At 40.0% G+C, this 13,721-nt stretch overlaps 1 protein-coding gene across 1 annotated transcript in view; it reads left to right on the top strand.

The window, feature by feature from the left end:
• The window catches only part of ulk4 (unc-51 like kinase 4), a 251,125-nt gene that overhangs the window by 35,289 nt on the left and 202,115 nt on the right, over nt 1–13,721 (top strand). The window contains exons 20-21 of the mRNA XM_042319135.1: nt 9,439–9,600; nt 10,015–10,203. Of these exons, the coding sequence (XP_042175069.1) occupies nt 9,439–9,600; nt 10,015–10,203 (351 nt within the window). The remainder of the gene's footprint in view (nt 1–9,438; nt 9,601–10,014; nt 10,204–13,721) is intronic.

The following is a 13,721-nucleotide window of genomic DNA, read 5'->3' on the forward strand; positions in this document are numbered from 1 at the left end:
CTGCTTAACAAAAACAAATGAATACATGTGTGCCGAGTGGGAAGTGTCTCTTTTAAAAGAACGTAGACATTCTTCAAGGGAGATTGTATCTTAAAGTATTGTAGTACTCAATGGTAATAATTTCAGAGATCCTTTCCACACTGTCTTGTAGGTGTTTTGCTGTCTGACTTATTACTTCATTCCAGCTCCATCTTTGCATTCTTCTGTAATCTTCTAAATACACATTTCACAAAGTTAAAACCCGTTTTGATATTTTTTGGTTTTAATATCACTCTTATTCATTAAACATGCCATTTAAACAGAGAGGATAGAGTTCTAAGCAGAGAGATGAAAACAAGCCGGATAATGAAAGGCTTAGCTGGCGGTCCTGAATTTACATAGAGCGTTCTTCTGGTCCAGGTGCTGCGCTGCTGCTTCAAAAGGGACATAATTACACACAGGCACTTGTTGCAGGCTGGGGAAACCACAAGAGAGACTGCAGGGCTCCTCTCAGTCTGACACGGCTAACACTCTGGGAAAACATACAGCACAGGCTCAAACTAGAGGAGACACAAAGGCTAAGCTTAGTAAAGACTTATAGCTACCACTATGATAAGAGTCTTCTTCTCATATAGAATTGTTTACTGGGGCTTTTTCGATCCTCGTGTAGTGGAGATACTAAGCTTAGTAAAGAGCTGCATGAACTCTGTTTTGTCCTCATAGTTTTGTGTTCAATCCCCATGTCGGCCCTACAGTATTATGGTTTATGGTTCTTAAGGTTATGGTTTTAGGCCTACAGTATTAGCCCTAGGTTATGGTTTTAGGCCCTACAGTATACACCCTAGGTTATGGTTTTAGGCCCTACAGTATACACCCTAGGTTATGGTTTTAGGCCTACAGTATTAGCCCTAGGTTATGGTTTTAGGCCCTACAGTACTAGCCCTAGGTTATGGTTTTAGGCCCTAGTAGCCCTAGGTTAGCCCTAGGTTATGGTTTTAGGCCCTACAGTATTAGCCCTAGGTTATGGTTTTAGGCCTACAGAATTAGCCCTAGATTTGGTTTTAGGCCTACAGTATTAGCCCTAGGTTATGGTTTTAGGCCTACAGTATTAGCCCTAGGTTATGGTTTTAGGCCTACAGTATTAGCCCTAGGTTATGGTTTTAGGCCTACAGTATTAGCCCTAGGTTATGGTTTTAGGCCCCAGTATTAGCCAGGTTATGGTTTTAGGCCCTACCCTAGGTTATGGTTTTTAGTATTAGCCCTAGGTTATGGTTTTAGGCCCAGTATTAGCCCTAGGTTATGGTTTTAGGCCTACAGTATTAGCCCTAGGTTATGGTTTTAGGCCCTACAGTATTAGCCCTAGGTTATGGTTTTAGGCCCTACAGTATTAGCCCTAGGTTATGGTTTTAGGCCCTACAGTATTAGCCCTAGGTTATGGTTTTAGGCCCTACAGTATTAGCCCTAGGTTATGGTTTTAGGCCCTACAGTATTAGCCCTAGGTTATGGTTTTAGGCCCTACAGTATTAGCCCTAGGTTATGGTTTTAGGCCTACAGTATTAGCCCTAGGTTAGGTATTTAGGTTATGGTTTTAGGCCTACAGTATTAGCCCTAGGTTATGGTTTTAGGCCTACAGTATTAGCCCTAGGTTATGGTTTTAGGCCCTACAGTATTAGCCCTAGGTTATGGTTTTAGGCCCTACAGTATTAGCCCTAGGTTATGGTTTTAGGCCCTACAGTATTAGCCCTAGGTTATGGTTTTAGGCCTACAGTATTAGCCCTAGGTTATGGTTTTAGGCCCTACAGTATTAGCCCTAGGTTATGGTTTTAGGCCCTACAGTGGTTTTAGCCCTAGGTTATGGTTTTAGGCCCTACAGTATTAGCCCTAGGTTATGGTTTTGGTTTTAGGCCCTAGGTTATGGTTTTACAGTATGGTTTTAGCCCTACAGTATTAGCCCTAGGTTATGGTTTTAGGCCTACAGTATTAGCCCTAGGTTATGGTTTTAGGCCCTACAGTATTAGCCCTAGGTTATGGTTTTAGGCCCTACAGTATTAGCCCTAGGTTATGGTTTTAGGCCCTACAGTATTAGCCCTAGGTTATGGTTTTAGGCCTACAGTATTAGCCCTAGGTTATGGTTTTAGGCCCTACAGTATTAGCCCTAGGTTATGGTTTTAGGCCTACAGTATTAGCCCTAGGTTATGGTTTTAGGCCCTACAGTATTAGCCCTAGGTTATGGTTTTAGGCCTACAGTATTAGCCCTAGGTTATGGTTTTAGGCCCTACAGTATTAGCCCTAGGTTATGGTTTTAGGCCCTACAGTATTAGCCCTAGGTTATGGTTTTAGGCCCTACAGTATTAGCCCTAGGTTATGGTTTTAGGCCTACAGTATTAGCCCTAGGTTATGGTTTTAGGCCTACAGTATTAGCCCTAGGTTATGGTTTTAGGCCTACAGTATTAGCCCTAGGTTATGGTTTTAGGCCCTACAGTATTAGCCCTAGGTTATGGTTTTAGGCCCTACAGTATTAGCCCTAGGTTATGGTTTTAGGCCTACAGTATTAGCCCTAGGTTATGGTTTTAGGCCCTACAGTATTAGCCCTAGGTTATGGTTTTAGGCCCTACAGTATTAGCCCTAGGTTATGGTTTTAGGCCCTACAGTATTAGCCCTGGGTTATGGTTTTAGGCCCTACAGTATTAGCCCTAGGTTATGGTTTTAGGCCTACAGTATTAGCCCTAGGTTATGGTTTTAGGCCCTACAGTATTAGCCCTAGGTTATGGTTTTAGGCCTACAGTATTAGCCCTGGGTTATGGTTTTAGGTCCTACAGTCTAGACATTAGTTAAAGGCTTTCATCCCTTTTCATGTTGAATTAGACTCCTGTTTGGAATGATTTTCCAGTTAGTCCAGGGTAATCTACAGTATATCTGCAAAACAAATGTAAGTAATTGAAATGTTTCTTGTAGAACAGTTAACCAAGGAAACAAAATGGTGTTTAAAATAGCCCCCATGCCCACGCATTTTGAGAACTTCTTGGATGAGTACTTTTTGTTGTTGTTGCATCCTATGTTCATTTTTTCCCAGTGTGTTAGATGCTAGTATTAATACAGTAGCAGTGTTTTAATGAGAAACAGCCGCACTCCACTCCACAGGTGTGCCCAATGTCCTGTTTAATGGCTGTTTTCCAAATGGCACCCTATTTTCTATTTAGTGCACTACATTTGTACCAGGGACCAATTCCCTTTGTTCATTGAGTTAGATCAGGGTTCTCCAACCTTTTCTCTCAAAAGAAATCCTGAGCCACTCGTATACAAGCAGCATATTGGTAGGCCCAATAGCAATAGCTATTTAGCTAATTTGATGTTCTTTACAATATATTTTCAATGCCCCTCCCTGCCTCTGTTCATAACATTAGATTTTCAATGCCCCTCCCTGCCTCTGTTCATAACAATATATTTTCAATGCCCCTCCCTGCCTCTGTTCATAACATTATATTTTCAATGCCCCTCCCTGCCTCTGTTCATAACATTAGATTTTCAATGCCCCTCCCTGCCTCTGTTCATAACATTAGATTTTCAATGCCCCTTCCTGCCTCTGTTCATAACATTAGATTTTCAATGCCCCTCCCTGCCTCTGTTCATAACATTAGATTTTCAATGCCCCTCCCTGCCTCTGTTCATAACAATATATTTTCAATGCCCCTCCCTGCCTCTGTTCATAACATTAGATTTTCAATGCCCCTCCCTGCCTCTGTTCATAACAATATATTTTCAATGCCCCTCCCTGCCTCTGTTCATAACATTAGATTTTCAATGCCCCTCCCTGCCTCTGTTCATAACAATATATTTTCAATGCCCCTCCCTGCCTCTGTTCATAACAATATATTTTCAATGCCCCTCCCTGCCTCTGTTCATAACAATATATTTTCAATGCCCCTCCCTGCCTCTGTTCATAACAATATATTTTCAATGCCCCTCCCTGCCTCTGTTCATAACATTATATTTTCAATGCCCCTCCCTGCCTCTGTTCATAACATTAGATTTTCAATGCCCCTCCCTGCCTCTGTTCATAACATTAGATTTTCAATGCCATTTTCAGACTTCACTTTCTGAAAGTTTGGAATAAGTAGTGACGCATCGCATGACTCCAAGGTTTTCTCTGTGTGTGTTTTGTTTATGCTGTTTTAGTCTAGTATAGTTGCCTTTGTAACATCAGGTTAAAATGCTCCGAGTTACAGCACACCTTATACACAGTAGCCTCCAGCGTGCCTTACCTTTGTGAAAAGGGAGTCTGTGTACAGTATGTCCACACCGGTATGAAACATAGTTAGTTGTACAAACGGGCGTGTTTAAAAAAACGCCCTCAGCTTTTCTTCACAGTGATTTTGTATGGTTGTTGTGTGGAGAGAGAAGAGAAACCTTGAGGCTGCTGTGCTGTGTGGAGTATCTTGACTTGAGTTGTATTTGTTTCTGGTTGACTTGTTCTACTGACACAACAAGGCCTTTCTGACTGGAATGTTCCCCCTCACTATGTTCACTCTTTCGGGTCTGTTCCAAATGGCACCCTATTCCCTATATAGTGCACTACGTGGACTCTGGTCAAAAGTAGTGCACTATGTACAGAATAGGGTGCCATTTGGGACGCAGCTTCCTTAACTCCTCACTCGCCCTCTAGCAGCTTGTCAATCAGTGCAGGTGTCCTCCTACTCAGCACCTCAACTACATCAGAACCTAGAGCCCTCTCTCTCTCTCTCTCTCTCTCTCTCTCGCTGTCTCTCTCTCTTGCTGTCTCTCTCTCTCGCTGTCTCTCTCGCTGTCCCTCTCTCAATTAAATTAAATTCAAAGGGCTTTATTGGCATGGGAAACAAGTGAAATAGATAATAAACAAAAGTGTAAACACTACACTTACAAAAGTTTCAAAGGAATAGAGACATTTCAAATGTCATATTACATCTATACATAGTGTTGTCACGATGTGCAAATAGTTAAACTACAAAAGAGAAAATAAATAAACATAAATATGGGTTGCATTTACAGTGGTGTTTGTTCTTCACTGGTCACAAATCCTGCTGCTGTGATGGCACACTAAGGTATTATCAAAATTTGATTTGTTTTCAAATTCTTTGTGGATCTGTGTAATCTGAGGGAAATATGTGTCTCTAATATGGTCATACATTGGGCAGGAGGTTAGATAGTGCAGCTCAGTTTCCACCTCATTTTGTGGGCAGTGTGGACATAACCTGTCTTGTCTTGAGAGCCAGGTCTCATAGGGCACTACTACTGTTGGCCAAGGCCTCTAGGGCTCTGCACAAAACGAGTAGGGAGGAGGGTGCTGTTTTGGACACAGTCCAGTCATGTGGTTGTTGTGGGTTACTGTGTGTGGCTGTAGTGTACAGTCGTGGCCAAAAGTTTTGAGAATGACACAAATATACATTTTCACATAGTCTGCTGCCTCACTTTGTATGATGGCAATTTGCATATACTCCAGAATGTTATGAAGAGTGATCTGATGAATTCCCTCTTTGCCATGCAAATTAACTGAATCTCACCCCAAAAACATTTCCACTGCCAACCATGGTAACCAGCAAAGTAAACACGTGCCGTCATCATTGCTTTGCACAAAAAGGGCTTCACAGGCAAAGATATTGCTGTCAGTAAGATTGCACCTAAATCAACCATTTATCGGATCATCAAGAACTTCAAGGAGAGCGGTTCAATTGTTGTGAAGAAGGCTTCAGGGCGCCCAAGAAAGTCCAGCAAGCGCCCGGACCGTCTCCTTAAGTTGATTCAGCTGCGGGATCGGGGCACCACCAGTACAGAGCTTACTTGGAATGGTAGCAGGCAGGTGTGAGTGCACCTGCACGCACAGTGAGGCAAAGACTTTTGGAGGATGGCCTCGTGTCAAGAAGGGCAGCAAAGAAGCCACTTCTCTCCAGGAAAAACATCAGGGACAGACTGATATTCTGCAAAAGGTACAGGGATTGGACTGCTGAGGACTGGGGTAAAGTCATTTTCTCTGATGAATCCCCTATCCTATTGTTTGGGGCATCTGAAATAAATCTTGCCCGGAGAAGACAAGGTGAGCGCTACCATCAGTCCTGTGTCATGCCAACAGTAAAGCATCCTGCGACCATTCATGTGTGGGGTTGCTTCTCAGCCAAGGGAGTGGACTCACTCACCATTTTGCCTCCAAGAGCAACTTCTCCCAACCATACAGGAACAGTTTGGTGACAAACAATGCCTTTTCCAGCATGATGGAGCACCTTGCCATAAGGCAAAAGTGATAACTAAGTGGCTCGGGGAACAAAACATCAATATTTTGGGTCCATGGCCAGGAAACTCCCCAGACCTTAATCCCATTGAGAACTTGTGGTCAAATCCTCAAAGGCGGGTGGACAAACAAAAACCCACAAATTCTGACAAACTCAAAGCATTGATTATGCAATGGGCTGCCATTAGTCAGAAGTTAATTGACAGCATGCCAGGGCGGATTGCAGAGGTCTTGAAAAAGAAGGGTCAACACTGCAAATATCGACTCTTTGCATCAACTTCATGTAATTGTCAATAAAAGCCTTTGACACTTATGAAAAGCTTGTAATTACACTTCAAAATTCCATAGTAACATCCGACAAAAATATCTAATATCTAAAACTTTTGGTCACGACTGTAGTTCAGAAAGGTACTGTGGTAGAATACTGGTTTTAACTAGTGAACGCTATGTTCATTAGGTTGTTAGTAGTGATCCTCATTTCCACGTTTTAATGGAGTAATAAGCTTATGATGTAACCCAGTGGAACCAGGGTAACAAGGTGACTTAATGGATCTGTGGTATATAATGGAGGTGTGGTATATAATGGATGTGTGGTATATAATGGATGTGTGGTATATAATGGATGTGTGGTATGTAATGGATGTGTGGTATATAATGGATGTGTGTTATATAATGGATCTGTGGTATACAATGGATCTGTGGTATATAATGGATCTGTGGTATATAATGGATCTGTGGTATATAATGGATGTGTTGTATATAATGGATGTGTGGTATATAATGGATGTGTGGTATATGCGTGGTATATAATGGATGTGTGGTATATAATGGATGTGTTGTATATAATGGATGTGTGGTATATAATGGATGTGTGGTATATAATGGATGTGTGGTATATAATGGATGTGTGGTATGTAATGGATGTGTGGTATATAATGGATGTGTGTTATATAATGGATCTGTGGTATACAATGGATCTGTGGTATATAATGGATGTGTGGTATATAATAGATCTGTGGTATATAATGGATCTGTGGTATATAATAGATCTGTGGTATATAATGGATGTGTGTTATATAATGGATCTGTGGTATATAATGGATGTGTTGTATATAATGGATGTGTGGTATATAATGGATGTGTGGTATATGCGTGGTATATAATGGATGTGTGGTATATGTGTGGTATATAATGGATGTGTGGTATATGCGTGGTATATAATGGATGTGTGATATATAATGGATGTGTGGTATATAATGGATGTGTGGTATATGCGTGGTATATAATGGATGTGTGGTATATGCGTGGTATATAATGGATGTGTGATATATAATGGATGTGTGGTATATAATGGATGTGTGGTATATGTGTGGTATATAATGGATGTGTGGTATATAATGGATGTGTGGTATATGTGTGGTATATAATGGATGTGTGGTATATTTGTGGTATATAATGGATGTGTGGTATATAATGGATGTGTGGTATATAATGGATGTGTGGTATATAATGGATGTGTGGTATATGTGTGGTATATAATGGATGTGTGGTATATGCGTGGTATATAATGGATGTGTGATATATAATGGATGTGTGGTATATAATGGATGTGTGGTATATGTGTGGTATATAATGGATGTGTGGTATATGCGTGATATATAATGGAGGTGTGGTATATAATGGATGTGTGGTATATAATGGATGTGTGGTATATAATGGATGTGTGGTATGTAATGGATGTGTGGTATATAATGGATGTGTGTTATATAATGGATCTGTGGTATACAATGGATCTGTGGTATATAATGGATGTGTGGTATATAATAGATCTGTGGTATATAATGGATGTGTGTTATATAATGGATCTGTGGTATATAATAGATCTGTGGTATATAATAGATGTGTGTTATATAATGGATCTGTGGTATATAATGGATGAGTTGTATATAATGGATGTGTGGTATATAATGGATGTGTGGTATATAATGGATGTGTGGTATAAGCGTGGTATATAATGGATGTGTGGTATATAATGGATGTGTTGTATATAATGGATGTGTGGTATATAATGGATGTGTGGTATATAATGGATGTGTGGTATGTAATGGATGTGTGGTATATAATGGATGTGTGTTATATGCGTGGTATATAATGGATGTGTGGTATATGTGTGGTATATAATGGATGTGTGGTATATGCGTGGTATATAATGGATGTGTGATATATAATGGATGTGTGGTATATGCGTGGTATATAATGGATGTGTGGTATATAATGGATGTGTGATATATAATGGATGTGTGTTATATAATGGATCTGTGGTATATAATGGATCTGTGGTATATAATGGATGTGTGTTATATAATGGATCTGTGGTATATAATGGATGTGTGGTATATAATGGATGTGTGATATATAATGGATGTGTGATATATAATGGATGTGTGTTATATAATGGATCTGTGGTATATAATGGATGTGTGATATATAATGGATGTGTGATATATAATGGATGTGTGTTATATAATGGATGTGTGTTATATAATAGATCTGTGGTATATAATGGATGTGTGGTATATAATGGATGTGTGGTATATAATGGATGTGTGTTATATAATGGATCTGTGATATATAATGGATGTGTGATATATAATGGATGTGTGTTATATAATGGATCTGTGGTATACAATGGATCTGTGGTATATAATGGATGTGTGGTATATAATAGATCTGTGGTATATAATGGATGTGTGTTATATAATGGATCTGTGGTATATAATAGATCTGTGGTATATAATGAATGTGTGGTATATAATGGATGTGTGGTATATAATGGATGTGTGGTATATAATAGATGTGTGGTATATAATGGATGTGTGGTATATAATGGATATGTGGTATATAATGGATGTGTGGTATATAATGGACATGTGGTATATAATGGATGCGTGGTGGGTAATGAACCACTTCACATTTTAGCCATTGTAATGATTTGTGTAAATCAAATTGTTACTCACCCATTGTTTTGTTTTGCTTTTCTTTGAAGTGTGACCTTCAGGTTCTTGTAGGATTCAGGATTGTGTTTTATTTAGCCTAGCTAACCTATCTTGGGCATCCCATTATATTGTACTGTGTGTGTGTGTTGGGTTCATCCGTGTGTGTATGTCCGTCCGTGTGTGTGTCTGTATGTGTGTCTTTAGGAGGAGCTGGTTGTGAACCACATGGTGTGTAAGATGGTGGAGAACGTGTGTACCCCGGCGTCTCACTACGCCCAGGGCTTCATCACCGGGGAGATAGGCCCCATGCTCTGGTACCTGTTCACACACTCCAGTGTCGACTCACTACGCGTCAGCGCCATCTCAGTAAGTACAAACTCAATACACTATCCAGGGAAACCTGAACTCACTCACTACAGTATTTCACTTTCATTTGTGATTGAAGTAGAGATACTGTGTGTACTGATGAAATACCACTGGATGGATTACGTCCATGTATATAACCTGCATTGGGACTAATAGGTCCATGTATATAACCTGCATTGGGACTAATAGGTCCATGTATATAACCTGCATTGGGACTAATATCTTGATACCAGACCTAGGTTCCTATTTAAACTGTTTCTTGATTGAGTTTGTCTGACACAAAGAAACCAATGCAATAGTCCCAAATGTACAAACCCTGCCTTTCCGGCACTTCAGCCACTTTTAGAAGCCAGATGTGTTTGAAAGAGAACTTGATGATGACTGAGGCCTTCCTGTGTTATTAACTTCATACAGGCCCTGTGCAGAATCACCCGCCTCTCAGCCAGTGCCTTCCACAGTGTGATTGACAAGGTGGGGCTGCCAGCCATCTTAGCCAGCCTGGTGTCGGGGATCAGCCGTGTCCAGCAGCACATACTCACCATGTTCTCTGCCATGCTGGCGTCAGGGGCCCACGCCCAGCTACACAGACTAGTCCAGGAGCGGGTATGTAGGATACTGTAGTGTAACACCTTGTTAAACTCCAACAGTCCTAAATGCTACTCTATTCCCTACATGACTCTTGAGTGGCGCAGTGGTCTAAGGCACTGCATCTCAGTGCAAGACGCGTCACTACAGACCCTGGTTCGAATCCAACTGATTGGGAGTCACATAGGATGGTGCACAATTGGCTCAGCGTCGTCCTGGTTTGGCCGGTGTAGGCCGTCATTGTAAATAAGAATTTGTTCTTAACTGACTTGTCTAGTTAAATAAAGGTTAAAAATACAATTGTGCACTACTTTTGACCCTATGGGCCCTGGGCAAAGGTAGTGCACTATAGGGAATAGTGTGCCATTTGGGACGCAGGAAATGAAAGCACAACTATAGCCCCTCCTTCATTCAACTGTCACTGTGAGGCTAAGAGTGTGGCCCGTGCCATAGCTGTATGGGATTGGTGTTGTCTCTGTGTGGACGTGTTTCAGCCCTGTGCCATCTTCTTCAGCACTAAACATCTCATCTGGCCCGGCACCGCCGCCCTCTCCCTAACCTCTGACAGATAATTGGCCATTATCGGCTTGTGCTGCTAGTTCCAGCCAACACAGGAGATGAATCCCATCTCCTCTCCTCTTCTTCTCCTCTCTCCTCCCCATCTCCCTCTATCTTTAATCCTCTGGCCCAGTTAGGGTTAGTTGTAAGTATGAACAAATAATGGAATATAAATCTCTCCCCCAACGGAACACATGCAGCCAAAGCCAGATAAGATGCAGATAAGAAAGAGAAAGATTTGTCTGCATGTGATGTCTAGTCTGTCTCAGGGCCTCACCAACTGGGATGGGAGAGAATCATTTTCTTCAAAGAGAGGAGTTCTCTTATTTCCTGAGGTTGACTTGACTCCCAGTCACTGAGACTTGAACAAACATGCCTTATTCCTACTGATGATTATCTTTAAATATTCATCTTTTGTAATAAACATTCTAAAGCAGTTAATCTGGTCAATAAACATTCTAAACCCATGTTAACGCCCAATAAACATTCTAAACCCATGTTAACGTTCAATAAACATTCTAAACCCATGTTAACGTCTGGTCAATAAACATTCTAAACCCATGTTACGTCTGGTCAATAAACATTCTAAACCCATGTTAACTCTGAGTCAATAAACATTCTAAACCCATGTTACGTCTGGTCAATAAACATTCTAAACCCATGTTAACGTCTGGTCAATAAACATTCTAAACCCATGTTAACTCTGGTCAATAAACATTCTAAACCCTGTTAACGTCTGTCAATAAACATTCTAAACCCATGTTAACGTCTGGTCCTTAAACATTCTAAACCCATGTTAACGTCTGGTCAATAAACATTCTAAACCCATGTTAACGTCTGGTCAATAAACATTCTAAACCCATGTTAACGTCTGGTCAATAAACATTCTAAACCCATGTTAACGTCTGGTCAATAAACATTCTAAACCCATGTTTCTGGTCAATAAACATTCTAAACCCATGTTAACGTCTGGTCAATAAACATTCTAAACCCATGTTAACGTCTGGTCCAATAAACATTCTAAACCCATGTTAACGTCTGGTCCTCAATAAACATTCTAAACCCATGCAGCGTCTGGTCATTCTAAACCCATGCGTCTGGTCAATAAACATTCTAAACCCATGTTAACGTCTGGTAAACATTCTAAACCCATGTTAACGTCTGGTAAACATTTCTAAAACCCATGTTAACGTCTGGTTTAAACATTCTAAACCCATGTTAACGTCTGGTCAAGCAAACATTCTAAACCCATGTTAACGTCTGGTCAATAAACATTCTAAACCCATGTTAACGTCTGGTCCTTAAACATTCTAAACCCATGTTAACGTCTGGTCCTTAAACATTCTAAACCCATGTTAACGTCTGGTCAATAAACATTCTAAACCCATGTTAACGTCTGGTCAATAAACATTTAAACCCATGTTAACGTCTAAACCCATGTTAACGTCTGGTCTTAAACATTCTAAACCCATGTTAACGTCTGGTCAATAAACATTTAAACATGTTAAATCTGTCAATAAACATTCTAAACCCATGTTAACGTCTGGTTAAACATTTCTAAACCCATGTTAACGTCTGGTCCTTAAACATTCTAAACCCATGTTAACGTCTGGTCAATAAACATTCTAAACCCATGTTAACGTCTGGTCAATAAACATTCTAAACCCATGTTAACGTCTGGTCAATAAACATTCTAAACCCATGTTAACGTCTGGTCAATAAACATTCTAAACCCATGTTAACGTCTGGTCAATAAACATTCTAAACCCATGTTAACGTCTGGTCAATAAACATTCTAAACCCATGTTAACGTCTGGTCAATAAACATTCTAAACCCATGTTAACGTCTGGTCAATAAACATTCTAAACCCATGTTAACGTCTGGTCCTTAAACATTCTAAACCCATGTTAACGTCTGGTCAATAAACATTCTAAACCCATGTTAACGTCTGGTCAATAAACATTCTAAACCCATGTTAACGTCTGGTCAATAAACATTCTAAACCCATGTTAACGTCTGGTCAATAAACATTCTAAACCCATGTTAACGTCTGGTCAATAAACATTCTAAACCCATGTTAACGTCTGGTCAATAAACATTCTAAACCCATGTTAACGTCTGGTCAATAAACATTCTAAACCCATGTTAACGTCTGGTCAATAAACATTCTAAACCCATGTTAACGTCTGGTCAATAAACATTCTAAACCCATGTTAACGTCTTCAATAAAACCCATGTTAACGTCTGGTCCTTAAACATTCTAAACCCATGTTAACGTCTGGTCAATAAACATTCTAAACCCATGTTAACGTCTGGTCCATTCTAAACATTCTAAACCCATGTTAACGTCTGGTCAATAAACATTCTAAACCCATGTTAACGTCTGGTCAATAAACATTCTAAACCCATGTTAACGTCTGGTCAATAAACATTCTAAACCCATGTTAATAAACATTCTAAACCCATGTTAACGTCTGGTCCTTAAACATTCTAAACCCATGTTAACGTCTGGTCAATAAACATTCTAAACCCATGTTAACGTCTGGTCAATAAACATTCTAAACCCATGTTAACGTCTGGTCAATAAACATTCTAAACCCATGTTAACGTCTGGTCAATAAACATTCTAAACCCATGTTAACGTCTGGTCAATAAACATTCTAAACCCATGTTAACGTCTGGTCCTTAAACATTCTAAACCCATGTTAACGTCTGGTCAATAAACATTCTAAACCCATGTTAACGTCTGGTCAATAAACATTCTAAACCCATGTTAACGTCTGGTCAATAAACATTCTAAACCCATGTTAACGTCTGGTCAATAAACATTCTAAACCCATGTTAACGTCTGGTCAATAAACATTCTAAACCCATGTTAACGTCTGGTCAATAAACATTCTAAACCCATGTTAACGTCTGGTCAATAAACATTCTAAACCCATGTTAACGTCTGGTCAATAAACATTCTAAACCCATG

This window comes from Oncorhynchus tshawytscha, unplaced genomic scaffold (assembly GCF_018296145.1).
Source record: "Oncorhynchus tshawytscha isolate Ot180627B unplaced genomic scaffold, Otsh_v2.0 Un_scaffold_7589_pilon_pilon, whole genome shotgun sequence".
Lineage (NCBI taxonomy): Eukaryota > Metazoa > Chordata > Actinopteri > Salmoniformes > Salmonidae > Oncorhynchus > Oncorhynchus tshawytscha.